Below are 20,268 nucleotides of genomic sequence, written 5' to 3'. Positions count from 1 at the left end.
GCCATAGCGCTGAGGTCTTTACACAGCACAGGTGTCTCACTGCGTTCTTGCCTGTCTTCGGTCCTCTGTGTACCTGGTCCAGGCAACCCGCAGTGGCCCTAGTATTACACCACGAGCGCGGGCTGCCTGCAGGAGGGTGGCTTCTGTACTCCCTCCTCCCCAAGAGCCCCCGTCCTGCTCCCTACTCTCCATTCCGGGTAGCTCTTGGGTACCAAGGCTGTTCTTGGGCTAGATGGTGGGGACCAAGTTCTAACACAGTGTTTGTGAGAAGACCTGAGTTTTTCTGATGCAGCTACGGCTTCCTATCCGGTCAACACACTGCTTCTAGGTCTGAGCCCTGCCTCGTGTGGGTGACCTGAGGAGAGAGAGGAGAGGGCAGGACAAGGAGGGTCTCCTAAGAGCACCCGGCCTCAGCCAGCTGCCCACAAGCCATAAACCAATACAGCAAGATGCCAGAGCCGCGGCTCTCTCCCTTCCCTCCGCACTCGGTGCTGCACTGCCTGACGGGGAGCCGCCCCATCGCCAGGAAGGTGAGACTGTCCGCTTCCAGCTTGGCCCTGACTGTAAATAAACTTACAGAACTGCTACCGTGAAGTAGAAATGCCACATCTGCTTTATAGCCCTGACCTGGGCGGGAAAACCGGCTTTTCCCTAGGTCTTTCCAAGACTAAAAGCCCAACACCTTCATTAGTAAATCCACCATCCTATGAGGCTCTTTCTAAGAGGAAATGGCTTGTACTTATTTTTCTCTTTTTACAGTGACTTCCTTTCTCCCCCAATTATGAATTCTAGGTGTAAAAAAACTTTTGACAATGGCTTCACGCTTATAAAAATATGTATTATATATATATATTTTTTAATTCTACTTCTGAAAAATGACTGTCCCATTTCCCCTCACCTCCTTGGGGCCTTTTTCCCATGGCCCTGCACTGTTTGCTGTTTCGTGTTTCTGACCATTGCAGGCCAGTAGGGAGAGGTCAGGGTGGCCAGGAGGGTTGCTTTCTGCTTCTTCCTCAGGAGCACCAGTGAGGCCGCAGCTCCCAGGCACAAGTCTCCGAACACTTGTCCTCCAGCGAGAGGCGGCTCTCCAGGGACTTGCACTCATGCACCTCCCCAATTCCTGTGGCTTCAAAGGTCTGGGGCAAGAATCTGAACAGTCTTTATACCCAATTTCTAAATGTTCAGGGATAGTGAAAAATATTACAGGTGGCCTAAAGGCTGTTGCAAAGTTGAGGGGACAGAGGATATCAGATTATAAGATTAAAACATAAAAACCCTGCCCCAATGGAGAACAAAGGAACTGGTCTTCCATTTTGACAAAGGCTACCCAACTGTGGGCCTTCTTGTCATCCACCAGGCAATGTGGGAAGTGCCCGCTCCCTCTCGGAGGGCTTGCTGCGCCCAGCCCTCCATCTGACCTGCACCCATCCATCCCTGGGCATGCAAGGGCTGGGGAAGCAGGCGGCTCACCAAGGAGCCAGGAGGGGGACTGGCTTGGACCTGATCCGCACTGCCCGTGAGAAAAGCGTGCCCAGGCCTCGGCAAGGGGACTCGGCTGGAGTCATGGCACGATGCCTTTCCCCTGGGACCATCGTATCTGGAAAACCAACCTTAGCTTTCGCTTGGCTGACTCCAAAGGAGAAGGGAGCTGGAGCGATTTCTGGTAGGAGTGGAGGCACCAAGGACAGGGAAAGAGCCCTAGCTTCCCAGATGTGGCACCTCCAAAAGAGAAGGGCTCCCAGGTCTGGGCTGAGCGTTCTCGTTCCAGAGGGGAGCCCAGGGCCAGCTGCCCCTCTTCTGTCGCCCTGCTCTCCACAGGCCCAGGCTGGAACCAGGGCCGCATAACTTGCTTGTTTCTAGAAGTAGAGCCAGCGTCCCAGACCATTCTGCAAGTAACGCTGCACAGACACCTCCTCGCCCCAGTGCCTGTTGGGAGCTCACCCAAGGTCACCAAACAACTTGGTTGTGAACCAACTGCCTTAACCTGGGGGGGGGCGGGGGGAACGGGGGCAGGGGCAAGCTAGAGGAGGAGACCTGAAGGGGAGGATGTCACCAGGTTGGTCTGTTGGAGCCTGAGTAGAAACCAAGTCCAGTGGCAGCCAGGGAAGGCCTGGCCCAGGAGAGACCTGTATCGTGACTGTGTCCAGGGAGCGGGGGTACAGAAGATGAGCGGGGTGGGACCTGGTTTTGTGAATGTCGCTGATGTAAACCAGTATTCTGTCAACCTAATGTCTGTGGAAAATTAATGAGCGGTGACACAGTAAACTATTCAATGAAAAGTCAAACCAATAGGGTGAATTTGGGTTTTTCCTCCATCAGTCTCATTTTATCCACGTGGAGCAGAGCGATGGGAACAATGCTGGGCGTCCTAAGACTGCCGGTAAGCAAGGCATGTGGCCGGCCTGCGGGTGAGCCCCAGGGGCCACACCTGCATACACGAGCCTTAAGGAATGGACGAGGCTGAGCCAAATCAAAGCAGGGTGGCCTTGGAGCAGCAGCAGCTTCCTAGATGGTTTTTATACTGTAATTAAAACCAGCCCGAGGCAGGGGATCCTCATGCTAACACCAAACTACACACCATCTTCCTACACTCTTCAGCCCCAACAGGAACTGCAAGACGCGAGGGAGTGGGTGGGTGGGAGTGGAGCGGGGACCAGACTGTTTCTGCGTTATATACATACGAACATTTACCAACATGTGAATACAGACTCTATATACACACTGCCTATATAATAAAAATGTACATGGCATGAATACACAGAGAGCTCTAGACGACTTGAACCCGCTCCTTCCTGTCCACATCAGCTTCTCCTCTTCCTCCTCCCCAGTCTGGTCCATCATTTCAGGGTAGGGCAAAACGGACACGTGTCGTTTGTGTTGGTCTGGGCCCAGAATTTAATACACTGCAAAGAAAGCAGGAAAGACCTCTGGTTACCCGGGAAACTGCAGGGAAGGAGAGCAGCGGGCAGGGCAGGCTCGGAAAGCCCACCAAAGGCCCGCCACGCTGGCCGAGCTCTCAGGGCGGGCAGAAGGACGGTTCTTCATGAGCCTCCTTTCAAGCAGTCCCACGTCTCCTTTGTGCCCTAACTAGCCGCCAGCACTCGTGCAAAGCTACTTTAAGTACACACACACACACATATATGTGGTTTGCCCCCATCCGGCCTGAAAGGGCTTCCACCTCCTAATACCACATGCCTAGTACCCCTCAGATCTTACTCAGGGGTCTTGCTTAAGAAGCCCTAAGGTTTAAAGTCCATTTCTACCTCTTGGAAGAACAAAATGAGGAAAAACACAAGCGTGAGGAAGGCAGGCCCCTGCTGTGGAGACTGAATTCCACCCAGTGACAGAAGAGGAAAATGGGCACACCGGTTGGGATCTGGAGGATTCAATCCCTAGAGGCAGGCTCCCCAGCACTCTGCTCCCAGAGTCCCTCACTCAGGTCCTCGGACTCCGCTCTGCTCCTCTAAGCAAAGCCTCCGACAGGGCTCCCTTGCGACAAGGGTTAAACCAATGGGATTACCTCTTACTGTCAGTTTTCCAAGAAAGAGAGCTCATTGTCTAGTCTCCAATCCCCTGAAGGAAAGGGGTGCATGGGAGCCAGGAGGCCCTAGCTGCCAGTATTCTGGGTTTGCTGGTGTTTCAGCCACGCTAACCCATCATCTGTCTAGAGACTCGCGAGGTGGCTGACGGAAAATACTCAGGCAACAGAGTGGAAGGTGAGGACGGGAATACAGCACCCACCTCCTTGTGTAACACGTGGGTGCACGCCATTGGATGCAGCTCACTGGGTGGGACAAGTTTCTGGCACATGAGGCACAATTTACAGGTGGCTGGAGTCTGCAGAGCAGAGGAGGCGTGGTCAACAGGGTGGTAACCTTGGAGTCTCCCTGCTTCCCATTGCGCCCATGGTCCCAGTATCTGTCCAGGCAGCAGAGATCGTGTACCATGAAGACCGCACCGAGCTGGCCCGCTCACACGCATTTGGATGGCTACTGTGAGATGACAGGAGCTAAAGGGTGTCGGGGAAGATGTGATGGAGCCGGAGGCCTGTGCGTGGCTGGTGGGAGTGGCGGATGCTGCGATGGCTGTGGAAAGCCGCTTGGTGGTTCCTCAGAGTGCAACAGAATTGCCAGAGGGACCAGCAATTCCACACTTGAGGGAGGGATGTACCCAAGAGATGTATGTGTACATCAATGTGCAGTGCAGGAATAGCTAAAAGTCAATAATCCACATGCCTACGGCCAGGTGAATGGATAAACAAGATGTGGTGTGCACACAATGGACTATGACTCAGCTCGAAAGAGAAACTCATTGCTGAGAGACGGTTCAACGTGGGCGAGCACTGAACTAGTATGCGGAATGCAGGAAGACCCCAAGGACACACATCGTCGGGCCCGCTGGCACACGGTCTCCACGACAGGCACAGGCCCTGCGCACAAGTCCCAGGGCTGTGCAAAGAGCAGGTGGGAGCGACCGCTGCAGAGCTCCTGAGGACCTGCTTAGGGGATGAAGACGCCAACACAGCATCACTAGGGCGTACACTTCAGTGATTTCAAACCCAAAATCAAGCCCTTTACACCACAAGAAACAAAAGTTCATCTCGATGATCTCACCAGTCACTTGTATTCCCCAGGTCCCTGGGGTTACACAGAGCTCAGCTGATGAGATGGCGGTCTCTTCCCTGACTTCCCCTCCAGGCCCTTCTGCCCTTCCCCCCAGCTGCTCCATATCCCAGTTTGCAAAGAAAGAGAGTCTTACATGTGCAGACCTTCCAGCATATGAAACTTGGGCCGAAGGCAAAAACATTGGGGTATTGATTTGGGCCAGGGAAGCAGGGTACAAGGTTCGAATCCGACCAAGTGGCTGTGGGCAGAAAGGGTGTGAGAGTCAGAGAAGGGGTGCACAAGGAGCACCTGACAAAAAGACGCCGTCTGTTTCCCAGGGCAGTGCAGCAAGCCAAACCGGCACTCCTGCCTCAATGCTTCTTCCCAGCCCTCGTGTCCTTGAAAGCTGCCTCGCCCCCAGCATCCTGGCGAGGCCGAGTCCTCCCCTGGGGGGCTGTCCTTGCCTGAGTGCTTGCTGCCACCCGCTCATGTTCTGCCAGCCGTGCAGCGACCAACTGCATCAGCTCCTCCATGGTCAGGCCTGCCATGGTGGTACGGGCCGTCTTGATTTGCTGGAGAATGGTGGTCATTTGGGGCCTGAGGACAAAAACCAGTGAGGGAGAGGGAGATTTTATGCTCTAGCATGGGGCACACTCAAGAAACCACCCCCATTTTTACCCAGAGACTTTTTTTTTTTTAATGAGTCCTTATAAGGCTACTTACTTATTGCACTGCGGAAATCGAGTCAGCAGCTTGTCCAGAATCTTCTCCAGTTTGTCTATTGGCTGGGGTCTGGGAGTTTCAGGAGAAGCCTGAACCCCACCCAAGCCTGGGGGAGGCGGGATGGAGGCAGCAGGGGCCATGTGTGGCCCGTGGGGGCCAACCACAGAACCTAAGCCAGGGCTTTTTCTCCCGTGGGAGCCCGTGAGGGGTGGGGTAGGCTGGCTGGCCTGGGAGAGGGAAGGGTTGAGGATTGGGAAAGACAAGGCGCGAGGATCTGCACTGGGCATAACCATGGGCATGGTGACCTGCCCGATGGAGAAGGGCACCCGAGGAGGCAGAGTGGGACTGGGGTGAAACATCTGAAGCAGGAAGTCTGTCTGCAGAGGAGAAGACGCAGAAGAAAGGAAGAAAAAGAGAGTTTAGGGAGCCAAAGTAGAAACCAACAAGCCGCTCTCGCCCTACACAAAGATGAGCCCATATCTTCATAAGAACAAGGGAAAGACTATGCATCTATCGTCAATGCAGCAGGCAGCCTCCCGCCAAAGCTGGCTGGCTCGCTTACCTCGGATGGGGGTGGAGGCAAGGTGGGAGTAGGGATCTGAGGGAGGCTGCTCAGCTTGGCTCCGTTCCTCACTAACTGGATATGACTATTAAATTGGTCCTGGAAAAGCGAAAAAAAAAAAGGAAGGATTCTCCTTTATTGCTGAGCTGAGACAGCCTCTCTACCGTCCATCATCAGGGAAACCAGAGGAATGGCCAGGTGATCCCTCCGTGGCACTGCAGGTCCACGCACAGAATGCGGGGGCCCATCGCTACACTTACCCGGACATTCTTTTTTATTATCCGAACTCCATTCAGTCTTGTCTCCCACTCCTGCTTGGAACGAATTGTCTCCAGTGTGGGGGGAGTTGACCTTCCAAGAAACCAACAGGAAATGACAGGATTACTGACAGTTCTGTCCCTAAGTCTCAGCAAGCGAGGAGAAGGATGAGCAGATGCCCTGCACCTCACTTGCACTCCATCACATCTTCAACCAAGGACTCAAGGCAGAGAACCCCAGAAAGGGAGACTCATCTGTCTGAAAATGCCTTCGTGGTCCAAGGCAAGGAAGGAAGACAGGTAGTCCCTGACTTACTCACGACGGGGCTCCATTCTAATGACTCCGCTGCAGTTAAGTCCTGATGTAAGTTAAATACCTCACTTTTTAAAAGGTTCTTATTATTGCCATTTATGATCAATATCTTTATACCTCCAATCTTTATGCGTGTATGGAGCATTGGCATGAAAACAATAACATCAGGAAACTCTCACACTGCAACATGTGCAGTGTGTGCTACCGATGAGAACATGTACAGCAAGTCAGCAAACAGAAAACCGACCGTCTGCTGTAACTGGAGAGTGTGGTGAGCCAGGGGGTGTCTGTGTCTGAGCCGCTCATCCCCACGGCCTCCGGCATGCTTGCACAGTCGCAGGTGCTAGTTACCCAAATGGAAGCAACCCAGCTGGGAGTCCAGACCAGGAGGCTGGAGAGAGGAAGCCATAGGCTGTGGGAAAGGAGCCGCTGAGAGGGACAGCTGAACCAGCAGAGAGGGCCACGTGCAGGCCGAGCAAGGGCGGGCCGGCGGGCAGAGGGCAAGCTAAAGCAAAGCAAAACTACCCGTGTGCCAGGGAAGCCCAGGACGGATGTACTTACTTGAGGTAAGTGAGGTGCAGCTCTGCCTCTTTTTCTGCCTCTTCTAGTTTCAATACCAGCAGCTCTTTCCGGCTCTCTAGTGATAAGATCTAAGGAAGTCATAAACATACACACACATAAACACATTTCTATACGTTACATGCTTAGTGGTTCCTGATATTCTCTGTCAGGACGTCAGCCAGCTGAAAGCCCCAAATCAAGGTTTTCCAAAGTATCGGCTGTGTTCTCACCTCTGCCTTCCACGCTCGCTCTGTCTCCTCCATAATGTTCCGATTTATTTCCCCATCCTGGTTCTTGAGTCTGTCCAGTTCCATTTCCCACACCTCCCTGTGGGGTGAGGGGCCAAGAATGAGGAGGAGCAGCTTGCTGAGGAACACCACCATCCATCTCAACCGACACCAGGCAGGAAGTCTGCTGCCTCCTAAGAACTCACTAGAGGTTTCAACAAGCGACATGTAAAGCGGTCTGCAGGTACGGACACAAGTGCCCTACAGCTGAAAATACCGATGCTCACGCCTCACCTGGCTACACTACGGCTAACATCAGAGCAAACGCCTCCAGTGAGCGCACGAGGTACTCGTGCTCAAAACCCAAGCCCACTGCCACTACGCGGCTCCCCACTCAGTGGCCCTCAAAGCTCCCCGGAGCAGGCAGCCCGTTCCAGAAGGAGACAGCACAGGAGCGGCTGGTGGATCTGAATGGTAGACCTTGTGGTTAGCAGGCCAATGTCGACCCCACAGCACTGCCAGTACCCCTGCTTCCCTGTTCACAAGAGCTCAAAATCATGACGGCACTCCTGCAGGCCTCTGTTTGGGTACTGACTTTCACAACGGACACAGCGAAAGGCAGGCCCAACACGGGGCCCTGTGGTAGTCCTCTCTAAAACAGCAATTGCTAACACACTACCAAACACATCAATACTAGCTTACCGACTTTCACATTTCCTTAGCTACAGAACACATCCTTCGAGAAAAACAAAAACAAAAACAAACTCACTACTATCTAGTCGATTCCGACTCCTAGGGACCTACAGGGCAGGGTAGAACTGACTGCCCCCGTGGGTTTCTGAGACGGGAAATCCTCACTGGAGTAGAGAGCCTCGTCTTTCTCCCAGGAGCTGGCTGGTGGTTTCCAACGGCTGACCTAGGAGTTAGCAGCTGACACTTAACCACCACGCCACCAGGTTCCTAAACGTCTGTGGGGGGAGGTCAGATGCTCACAGGCATCCTCCCTGAAGGCAGTTAGTCACCAGACTACAGGGTAGGCCTCTAGGGCAGTTAGTCACCAGACTATATGGCAGGCCTCACTCCCTGCTACTGGGGACAATAAACTATTCCTCCCTGAGGCCTGCCACCAAGCGTTCTCTCCCTCCACATGGACCATCGAGTGGGGCCGAGGTAAGCATGCTACTATGAATCGCATCTGACTCCATTTATTTCAATACTTCTCTTCTCTCTCTCATGCTCTCTGTAACTCTACTATGATCTTTACTTATTATCGCTGTACAATTGCACCTACCGGACCCGTAATGATGTGTTAGGGGCTGGCTTCCCCTGGCAAACGTCCCTCAAAAAGAAAAAATGTTCTCTGCATGTATCAGCACTTGCCATTTCCATTGGTTTCCTGCCTTCTTCCATGCTACCGACCCTGTGCCTAGACCGCAGTCTTCACACCCAGGGTCCGTGTGGCCAAGTGTCCCTGTGAGCTCAGGACTTTGTGCAAGCCCCGGGGACGCTGGGCACCCTACTGAGGGCTGAAGATGCCATTAAAGGGGGCTGGGAAGAAAATTCCATTGTGTTACATGTTTGTAAAAAGTTTTATGGCTGAAAGCAACATTACCCAGCTCAGTGGATCAAACAGCTGTGAAATATTTATAGCTATTTTCACTGGGTTTTAAAAAGAGAGAAAAGGTGAAGAAAAAGTTACGAAGAACTGTTATCTTCAGAGAAATGCTCCCATTTGTCTTCGTGTATCAGAAAGACAATTGGACCCCTCGTTTGCTCCGTACATGTGTGAACGGGCGCAATGGGCACCACGGGAGCGTTAGAGGTCCCCCCCCACCTTTCATCAGCCCGATTCTTCATACAGCTCTGCTCCCTATTTCACAGACACGCGTGTGTGCAAGGGGCACACACGTACCGTCTTCATGCACCAGCAAAGGCCTAGCTCTGTAACAGAAATGACTGTGTGGACATTTTCTTCATTAATCTCCATGGCCAAAAAAGCGAAAATATTCCTTGTAAGAATATAAACTCACTGAGCATATTTTAACCGTCAACATTCTTAGTCTAATTTCACCCCCGTCTCTTGCTTCTGTGTGTGGGCATGGGTTATCAACAGTTCAATGAGTAAGTCCTTCCGATTGTCTGTTCAAGCTGGCTGTAGATCCCAAAAGGTCTGTATAATCTTATCATTTTTTTAGTTTTGCGTTTGATCACGTGGATGACAAGGTCTGCTATAGAAGTCGTGACACTACCACTTTCAAGTGACTTCATCTGGCTCGGCTTCTGCTTCTTCCCTTGAAAAAGAACGGTGCCTAGTATCATGGGGCTGATGGGAGAGTCACATGGGAAAACATATGCAAAGAACATATGTAAGGTGACACTTGACAAAAGGGAGTATCCAACAAATGGTAAAGTTCTAAGCATTTTTTAAAAGTCACAATTTCTCACAAGCAGAGTGCTCACAAAGAATCACCATTGTATTTCTCTCCAGTCTTATAAAATATTTACTTCTATATATTTATGTATAATACACTCACATACACATGGACAGTCATGCATTGCTTAACAGCCACGATACATTCTGCAGGGCTGGACATCATGTGACATGGACGTTGTGTGAACACGGTCTCAGCCTGGTCCTGCTTTCCCCTTCAGCTTGGGGCCTTAGCAGTAATCATCCAACAGGCCGGGAGGGGGTTGCTTTTGACCCTCACTCCCAGTCCTCAGTAGCTGCTCTGGCGCTCAGAGGTCCCTCTCTCATTTGTGTGAGCCTGGGGGATCTCCATGGTCTCCATGGAGCCCGGGGTGTTCAGTACTGCCCATTGCAACCTGCCTCGGCCTGTGTGTCGCTCCATAACCTTGTTTCGCCTCCAAATCATCCTTCTCCTTTGTCTCTTGCTGCTGCGCTCCCTAGCACTGGTTTGGCTGCATTTCCTGGTGATCTTTTGGAAAGAAAATTAAACAGAGAGAGGACACTACAATACTCAAGATATGCAAGCCATATGGGTTTGGATGATGTCTCTGACTCAAAGTCTACGCACTTATACCACAAACATTCTACAAAGCAAGTACAGTACCCTAAAGAAAACCCAACCCAGTATTGCCGGGTCATTTCCAACTCACTGATCCTAAGAGAACAGACCTGCCCTGTGCAGCTTCCAAGCCTGTCCATGGCCACGTTCTTCTCCTGAGGAAAGGCTGACTGTCAACCTCCTGGTCGGCCCCAGGCGTTCTAACCACTGTGCCACCCTGCTTGCAAACCTGGTGCCAGCGTGTACGGACACCAGTCACACGGCCCCACTGCTTGGGAAGACCAGCGAAATCCTGTGACTGGGGCCCTTCGTCACGGCATGCTTCAGGTCTGGAAGTGGCTGACTGTAGACAGACCTCAGGGGAGCAGTAACCCTAAAGAGGTATGCACACTCCGGAACAATTAACCTGCTGACATCAAAAGGGCAGCATATGTCTGAGGACAAAGTGCTACAGGAACAGGGAAGGAGGAATGGAAACAGGAAACGCAGGCAGGAAGTGGGCTACATGGCATTACATTGTGGATTAAGTGGTGACATGAACAAAATGTGCACAAATTGTTGAATGAAGAACAGACCTGCTCTACAGCCCTAATTCACAAGAAAAAGTTAAAAAATAAAGAGGTATTAAACAAATAACTGCCATATTTTACACAAATGATACTCATGTTTTTTATGAACCTCACCACAGCCAGCGCAATTCAAGTGTGCACGTGCATTTTACCTATGTGGGTGTGCTGTACGTGGAAGGGGCTAGTAAACAGAGAGAAAGCAGGGCCATACCCTCCATCAACCAGGGAGCCGACTGAGAACAAGGAAGCCTTCCCCTAGAGCTGGTACCCTGAATGTCCACTTTTAGCCTCCTGAATTGTGAGAATAAACTTCTGTTCGTTAATGCCAAAACAAAAGATAGATAATGACGCTTTTCCATGAACTCTTTGAAGGACCTTTGTTCAGTGTGTGTATACATAAAAAAAAAAAGTGAAGTAACTAAAAATCACTGCCATCAAGTCAATTCCAACCCTACAGGACAAAGGAGAATTGCCTCTATGGGCACATAAATCTTTGTGGGAGCAGAAAGCCGTATCTCTCCCCCTTGGAGAGGCTGGTAGCTTTGAACTGCTGACCTGGCAGTTAACAGCCATGACATCACCGGGGCACCTTCCATACAAGCGGCTTCAAAGCTTCATGGGGAGGGAGAAGCAACACGGAGGCAATGGGCTTGCTCGAGAACGCAGCCAGCACCGGGAGCCGCGAGCGAGAGGCCCCAGAGGGGCTGCAGAAGCGAGAGGAGCTGCTCAGGCCGGGCCCTGGCCGTGCTTGCGCAGTCCGCCAACAGCAGCACGGCGTGCTCACCAACCGCCGCAACAAGAAGCTTTGGGGGCGCATGAGGGCCTTCGTTCGCCAGGCACTGCAGCGCGGCGCTGGGGAACGTGAAGGAGATGTGGGCCGAGGTCCCTGAGAGCGGCCAGGGCAAGACCAGCTCCAAGCCCAGCCACAAGGCCCGCTACATCTTCAAGCCGTTCCTGTTCCAGGGAGCGAGGAGGCTCGCCACTGTGGTGCTGCGGAACCCACTCCACGCGCCCCGGGGAGCCCTGCCCTGCATATCCAGAGGAATAAATGCCCTGCGTTGCTGCTAAAAAAATAGAATAGAATAAATTCATGGAAAATTACAATTAAAAAATAATATTTTTTGCAAACTTTTTGAAGGTTTAATATAAAAGTTTTTCAAACCAAATTAAAATTTCTATTTTAGTTTCTAAGCCTTTTTCCATATTATTAAATATTCAAAAATGTTTATTTTTTTAAAAAAAACATGGCTATAAATGTGGGTGGGCAAAAAACATGGTAGTGAGAGGTGATCTCTTGCTTCATTGTATCACATTTTATGTTTGGATTCTCTGCAGTGGGGAAACTCCTGAGACAAAGATTTTCAATGAAGTCGCTCTGAGCGGCATTATCTAAGATTAAGAGTCACTGAGTCTAAGACCCTTTAATTTTGACTGCCCTGACCGACTTCCCATGAGAACGCACTGCCCGAGCACATGGGCTGCGTGACGTCGCACTGCTCCCGCTAACTTAGGAGGAGGGCGTGGCCAGGAGAGGAGCCTCAAGGACACAGGCACGTGTATCACGGGAGGTGCCCGCTCGCAGATGGTTCTTCTAAGAGCATTAAAAGCTTGTCTGAAGGATGGACCTCCGACGGCTCTGTGAGATCAAAGGGGCTGAGACCCAAAGTGGTATCCAAACCCCTCTGGTACGAGAAGAGACGGGCCGTCTCGAGAGAGTGATCCGCTGACCTCCCAGATCTGGGGATACAATGCACACTGATTCTCACCGTGCCTGTGTTTGGCTGCAGCAGCCGGGGCCAGACACTTCGGTTTTAGCAGATGTAAAGATTTACAGCCTGGCAGACCCTCTAGGGCAACGATGGAAATGACTCCATGGCAGTGAGTTCTTGTTTGGTACAGATGTACATACCATTGCAGGTAGCTCGCAACTTATGACAAGGCTCTGTTCTGAGGACAGCTCCTTTGTAAGTTGGTGGTGACTCACATCAAAGACCTTCTTTACAGAAAATCTGGTTCTATAAACCTGAAACTAATACAAATCCATACAGAAAGAATAAGCAGACAATTTTACTTAGATGAATTGCAAATATAGTGCTGATGAGACTGGAATTCGTCCTTGATTCAAGCTTCTGGCAGGAGCCCAGGTAGCACAGTGGTTACAGACTAGGCTGCTAATTGCAAGGTCAGTCAGCAGTTCAAACCACCAGCCATTCTGCATGAGGAAGATGAGTTGTTCTACTCCCATAAAAAGTTACAATCTCTCCTCCCCCAACTATCACAATCCCAATTCTACCTTACAAATCTGGCTCAACCAGAGGTTGTACACTGGTACTGACAGGAACTAGAAACACAGGGAATCCAGGACAGATGGACTCCTCAGGACCAGTGGTGAGAGTGGCAATGCCAGGAGGATGGAGGGAAGGTCAGGGAGAAAGGGGGAACAGATTACAAAGATCTACATATAACCCCCTCCTTGGGTGACAGACAACAGAAACGTCAAATAATGCGTGAAGATGGATTATGAGGACGAAAGCTAACCACAATCTACTATGTTCCCCTATTCTCACCCTCCTTGATCATATTTAGTATCTGGTTACGTACCTATTCAAAATCTCAAGTTTATGCCATCTTTCTTCGACCACAACTTCCTTCCTAACCATAATTCCAATCTAAGCACCCAAACTACCTCTAAGCTACCTGAAGGCTCCAGGGAGCACACCACAAACAGGCAAACACGGGAGAAGACTGCACAGAGGGGAGGAGTGAGTCTGCCCACTGTTTCCCAATCGTTCTCTGACGTGCACAGCATACTCAGAGACACCTGCAGCCTGCGGGCTGAAACCAGAGGACAGGACCAAGGTGGAAGAGCGCTGTTACACTGTGGGGACAGCACGGAATAGCACTAACCAAAGTATGTCTCAATTACTGAATGGAAAACCAATAGACTCTGTACTCAAATCACACGCATACACACACACAATTACATATATGTAAGATCTTGTTTGAAATCCAAATCATTTGATGATGTCCTCCAAAGCAGAAGCCCACCATCACTGACTCAGGAAAGGACCTGTTTGCCGTCAGGGAGTTTTACAAGTGTTTGTCCTGGAGAGCACTACCAAGGAGCCCCTTCCCAATGCCGGCGAGAGCCCCGAAGGATTCACACTGGCAAGGAAAAGATCAACTTCCTTGACAAAGCAGGTGAGTATCCCGAGAGAAAAATGGAACTGATGATGCAACTGAGCTTTCTCATGGTGAATTCTGGGTGTCTTCAAAAATTACAATTACACCTACTCCTTACTTACCGACTGCCTCATGATCTGACATTCACATTTACAAAAACAGCAAAGAATCTCTCCATGCGACTATGTTGCACGTGAATGACCTATATCTGACAGTCTTACAGTAACAGAAACCACGGTGTAAGGTGAGCAATCCTGGCTGTGCTGGTGAAGGTTACGTGTCAACTTAGCTAAACCATGAAGCTCAGAGGCTTGGAAGTCACACAATGATGCAGTCTTCTTCTTGTCTCTGCATTCTGGTCTTTAGAGGCTAATCAAATTGATAAGTCAGGAGTGGGTATAAAGAGAAATAGACAGTAACCTTGCCCAAATAATACAAAGCACTAGCAAATTTCTCTTAAGTAACTTCCCTTCATATAAGAGCAACATGAAACCGAAAAAGAACATTATCCCCCATTTAGGGAATATTAGGAAATTAGGGCACCATGACACTATGGGACTTGTTTCAGCTAAAAGCGAAATTCTCTTAATTTTCAATCCAGTGATTCAACAATTAATTATCAAATAACTTCCAGATATACAGCACTGCACTCTGATGTCCTGGGAGAACACAAAAGAATCAAAATTGGAAAAAAAGATAAAAACAACACACACAATGAGACATCAAAATAAATGTTCATGGAAAAATGGAATGAGATAATGGAATTTTTCCATAAACTCTTTGAAGCCCCTGCCTGTGTAGTTGCACATGATCTGTCTCTTTTCCTCACTCTCCCACTCTCTCTCTGAATATATATATTTAATGTAAGCCCATCAAAACTCCAACAGCCTTCTTTGAAGAAATGGAAAAGTAAATATCAAACATGGAATTGAAAGGGACCCCGAACAGCTAAAGCAAACTTGGGGGAAAAAAATGAAGTAGGAGGATGTACTTCTCTATCTAAATAGGTTCCCTATTCAGAAAAAAAAAATTACTCAGCAGTCCCTGGCATTCAGAAATGTCCTGTACAGCTCGAAATCCAAGATAAAGTACAAATAGCTGCTTTTGCAGTCTCCTTTGATCCTTCCAGCATCCACTCATGTGTCTCCCCGGCCCAGGACAATCTCGCCCACTCTGGAATCACTGTATTAGACTCTCTAGATTACCGTGGCTGTACAGCAGTGTGTCCCAAGTGGGCAATGCCATCCCTTGGGGGAGGGTGGGAGTACTGGAAGAACCCAGGAGGGCTACAAACCCAGGGGCCTACACTTTATCCTAGATTGTGCACTATAGTGCAGAAGTTCTTAATTGCGGGTGGGTGCTGAATTAATTCTTTGACTTTTTCCTGAGTAGGGGAAATAGGCCAAAGAAGTATGGGACCCAATGGTGTAATACTATGTCTCTAAATTGTTCATGTAGAAACGGCTAAACCGGTGTATGCTATGAGGTACATAATCTCAACAACAAAAACAATTATTTTCTTAAAAGTCGAGTACTTACTCTCTTAAGTCTGTTACAACATTAGATTAAATGTCCAGAAATAAACCCCAAATGGTCACCCGACTTTCAACAAGGGTGGCAAGCCCATTCCTTAGGGGAGGAAAGGTGTGTCTTCAGGAAACGGTGCTGGGACACCTGGGTTCCCCCAGGCAAAAGAATGAACTATAACCCCCCTCCTACCATCAAAAATATAATAGCCATCTATGAAAAGTTTCCTCACAGTCTGAGTCTTAAAAACTTGTAGAACAAGAACATACAAAAATCTTGTTCACATTTAGGACCCGACAGCTGCTTCAATTTCAGGATATTAATGAATCTCTGAGGCTTTGACTAGGTCTCACAGGGTAACTTGAAAAGGTTTTATGGAATTGGAAAACTTTTATTTGTACAGTTTTTCAAATAACAATTAGACTGAAAGACAGAATCTGCCACTAGAAACACAAATGGGCCTGGCCCCGGGTGAGGGTGTCCCGAGCGCGCACGCGCACAGGCACGCGGAGTGCCCTCTAAGACTAGCGCGGTACCTTCGGCCCTTCTCGCACAGCTTTTCGATTTCAGCCTTCAGATCTTGCTCCTTCTGCAGAAACTCCTTCTTCTCCTTCTCTATCTTCATCTTCGTTTCCTCCCGCTTTATTGTCACATCCTGGATCGCCTTCACGATCTCCTGGTGCCGCACCGTCACCGCCACACACAGAGAGAAGGGAGTCAGTTAGTCTCCTCCGAGGGCAATTTCCAACTGGTACAAACTTGCACATTGAGTTTGTGGACCCAAACCAAGGGGAAGAAATTTAGTGTGTGAGCATTCAGACCTAAGCAGATTTCAACTCCACCGAAGAATCCCTAACCACCACAACGGTTCAAACAGGAGACCCGCTGCCTTGCAAAGGCGCCCGCGCTCCACCACCGGTGCCAAAGAGAAGCGCAACAAACCGGCCGGGAATGCTGGCAAAGGCCTTCACGGACTGGGCGGAGGTCTGCTACCTCCAACAAATGTGGTCTTGTTTTGTTTGAAACAGTTCTACAGTACGTAGAGGATTTAAACAAAACCACGCCACTGAACTAGATGAAGGGGCTTCAAAGAGTTCACGGAAAAACATCCATTATCCTTGAATTCTAGTTTTCTACAAACTGTGTGAAGCTCTCAGGTATTATATGTCCACTGTTAACACACACTTGTGATACCAACTTAATAAAAAGTGATCAAAGTTTACAGCTACACCCTAATCCACACGACTTTCACTCATATGTAACTCGAATGCATTGTTTTGTATTATACATTTTTTTCTCTCCATTCTTACACACAACATAGGTATACTTATACATTTCTCTGCTCTTTAGTTTTTTTTTAAATGAGACAATGTTATAGACATTATTCTGTATCCTGGGTTTTATTGTTTGTTTATTTTATACGAGAAATGAACGTACGTGAACATGCTTCCAAGTCAATCAATATAACTCCAAGTCAGATAATACACCATACAGCTATATTCATTTCTAGAACCAATTCTCTACTTAAGAGGTTGATTCATTTTCCATTTATTTAAATTTTTTTGGGTAACTATAAGCAGTACTACAATAAATAAATATCCTAATATGTTTAAACTTTCATGTAAAAGCTTCATTTCTGCACTCCTGGTGAGATTGTTAGGCCAAAGTGTATGTATATTTAAAAATTTACCCAAAAATACCCAATACTTTTCAAACAACATACAAATGTCTTCAACCCTGACAACTTAGTGTGCTGTTGCTAAACTCTTACTGGTAGAGTGGAGGAATACCATATAATCAACGTAAATGTACATTTCCCCAACTCGCCTGTGACTTCTGATTTACAGGTGTGGTAAGCGAAATAGTCCACCCCCACACTAATCCCTGGAGTCGGTGAGTAAAAGGGACTTTGTAGATGTGATGGAAGGCACAGGGACGGACCCTAGGATTGGGAGAGTCATGTGGGATTATTTGGGTGGGCACAATCGAATGACAGGGGTCCTGAACAGCGGAGAGCCCTGCCTCACTGAGGTCAGAAGATATGACCTATGGAAGAATGGTCAATGCTGGTTTTGAAGATGGAGGAAGGCGGTCAGGGGTCCTAAGCCACAGAATATGGACAGCCTCTAAAACCCGGCAAAGGAAGCAGGCTCTCCTGAAAGCCTCCCAAAGGACTGCAGCCCCGTGCCAACCTTGCTTCCAAAGCAGGTGGGACTACCAAACCTTACAAGGACAGGTGAGTGTGGTTTGAGGGTCAAGGTAATTTGTCACAGCGGCCATCGCACACTATCAGAATCACCTTTCCTGGTCTTTCTCTAGATTTCTACTGGCCTTTTCCCATCAATTTGTAGTAATCTCAGGGTCACGGATATGAACGCTTTGCCAGATGGGCTACACTCTTGATTGTTCTTTTTTAACATCACTTAGACCGTTTTTAATTAGCTGACCATCCACCTGACTGAGACCGTTTTTAATTAGCTGACCATCCATCTGGCTTCCGGTTCCCTGCCATGCCTTTTGAGAGCGAGTAACTGTTCTTCGAGATGTCTCTTGCTTTTTATAATTTTGGTTTTTCGAAGGAAACTTCAGTCCAGGTCAAAGTCCTAAGATGCCACCTGTCTGCTTACAGTTTCCACCATTGCATGGCTCTGTGGGGAAGACTGGGTGGCCAGCTTCCATAAAGACTACAACCAAGAAAACCTTGGGACACTGACCCTGCCACGTGGGGTTAATGGAGTTCAGACGGCACAGCTCAACCACAGGAGTCCACACACGCATTCTCCCAGGTGGCAGTGACGCCAACAAGCCAGGTCAACCCTTTTCTCACTCAACTCCACAGAACCAAAGGCTACTGTGATGCCCTCAAAGGGTCTTTCTAGCCTTCAAAGTCGATGAGTTCTTTCCTATGTCTATTCAATCCGAAGGCCTAGTAGCAGTGACACACTGGACTGCTAGCTGCAAGGTCAGCAGTTTGAAGCCACCAGCTGCTCCTCGGAACCCACAGGGGCAAGTCTAGCCTGTGTGATAGGGTCACTGTGAGTCAGCACCGACTCATCGGCGGGGAGGGTGGTTTTCGTTCATTCAGGACCAAGCTTAGAGAGTCTGATCAGGGAGAGCTGCTTTACTTATTGGCGGTTTCAAGATAAGCAGGATACCTGGTGATTCTTCATTTCTTCTTCTCTCCTTTGCTGAAGGTGCTTTAACTGCAGTTGGAGCTGATTCTCCACTTGCCTCTGCCTGTCTAGGACCTCCTGGTACCGCTCCTTCAACAGTGTCCTCTCTGACATCATTTTATCCTTTAGGAAACAAAAGAGGGGAAAGGTTATTCCACATTTAATCTTAAGATTCACCCAGTGTCTGTTCAGAGCGCTAGGTTAGTCACATGTGGCTAGTAATTCAAATGAAGCTAAATGATGAATCTGAACCCTCGGTCACACGGGGCAATTTCCACATGTGACTGGCGACTGCCACATGAGGCAGCGCAGACACAGGACATTCCCATCGGCACAGGTTTACTGCACCACACAGTTCTGAGGCAGGGCCACCAACCCACATACGGCTTATGCCACGGGACAAATTTGGTTCACATGTGTCTTACTGGAACACAGACACTCACTGGTATATGTTACTTTTCCGCTATTAAAGTTAAAGCAAATGCAAGAAATGAGGACGTAAAAGAAGTGAACAGAAAATGCCAAAGAACAGCTCAAGACAACGAGCTAGAGTATTTTTTTTTTGAGCTAGAGTATTATAACAAAATGTGCAAAGATCTAGAATTAGAAAGCCACAAGGAAAACACACTCAGCACATTTGATGCTGTGAGAACTGAGGAGAAACACTCCAGCTTCAGGCTGCAACATTGAAGGCCTCCATGGGATCGGCCAAGTACGGAACATGCAGACAGTATCGAAAGACGGTGGAAGGAATACACGGGCACGCTGTGCCCAAAGGACTCGCTCAGTGTTCAACCATTTCGAGAGGTTGCACATATGGTGTTGAAGGGAGCGTCCAAGCTGCACTGAAGGCGTTAGGGAAAGACAAGGCCCCCTTCATGGGAAGACTGCCAACTGAAATGTTTCAACCCACTGATAAAGCCTTAGAACCACACGCTGTCTGTGCCGAGAAAGTTGGACCACAGTGACCTGGTCCACCATCTAAAAGAGAACCTTATCTGTGCCCATTTCAAAGAAAGGTGACCCAAAAGAATATGGAAATCTTAAAAGCTGATCATGAATATCACTTCACATGGAAGCAAAAGTCTTTTGAAGATTATTTTTAAAAGATTGTGGCAGACCACCAATAGGGAGACTCAGGAGAAGACCTGACCTGAGGAATACCACTGCTGACAACAGATGGGCCTTAGCTGAACTGGGAGACAGCCAGAAGGGTGTTCACTTGGGTTTCACGGACTCTGCAAAGGCAGCAGACTGCGTGGAACATACCACATTGGGGAGAACGCTGTGTATGCGTCATTGCTCATGCGAAACCTGTACACAGACCACAGGCAAGTGTTGTTTGAACTGAATGAGGATGCTGTACTGTGTGGGTAAAATAAGGAAAAGTGTCAGCAAGGGTTGGATCCTCTCACCATACTCACTCAGTCTATGTGCTGAGCAAACCATCTGAGAAGGTGGACTCTGGAGGCAGACATGAACCGCCTGCGAAATGCAGACAGCACGGCCTTGTTTGCTGAAGGCAAAGAGGCCTGGGCGC

The 20,268-nt window shown here is 49.1% G+C and overlaps 1 protein-coding gene across 1 annotated transcript in view; it reads right to left on the bottom strand.

Annotated features, from left to right (window-relative positions):
• Nucleotides 1-2,669: 2,669 nt before the first annotated feature.
• Nucleotides 2,670-20,268, bottom strand: part of RNF214 (ring finger protein 214) — a 26,445-nt gene continuing 8,846 nt past the window's right edge. Inside the window, 11 exon segments of the mRNA XM_075546646.1 lie at nt 2,670-2,903; nt 3,742-3,837; nt 4,759-4,863; nt 5,069-5,201; nt 5,328-5,704; nt 5,890-5,988; nt 6,150-6,240; nt 7,021-7,109; nt 7,251-7,347; nt 16,092-16,231; nt 18,711-18,851. Coding sequence (XP_075402761.1) covers nt 2,838-2,903; nt 3,742-3,837; nt 4,759-4,863; nt 5,069-5,201; nt 5,328-5,704; nt 5,890-5,988; nt 6,150-6,240; nt 7,021-7,109; nt 7,251-7,347; nt 16,092-16,231; nt 18,711-18,851 — 1,434 coding nt within the window. The 3' untranslated portion in view covers nt 2,670-2,837.

Source organism: Tenrec ecaudatus, chromosome 4 (genome assembly GCF_050624435.1).
Source record: "Tenrec ecaudatus isolate mTenEca1 chromosome 4, mTenEca1.hap1, whole genome shotgun sequence".
In the NCBI taxonomy this organism is placed as follows: Eukaryota; Metazoa; Chordata; class Mammalia; order Afrosoricida; family Tenrecidae; genus Tenrec; species Tenrec ecaudatus.
The sequence above is the reverse complement of the archived record's forward strand: the minus strand, read 5'-3'. Positions and strand labels throughout refer to the sequence as shown.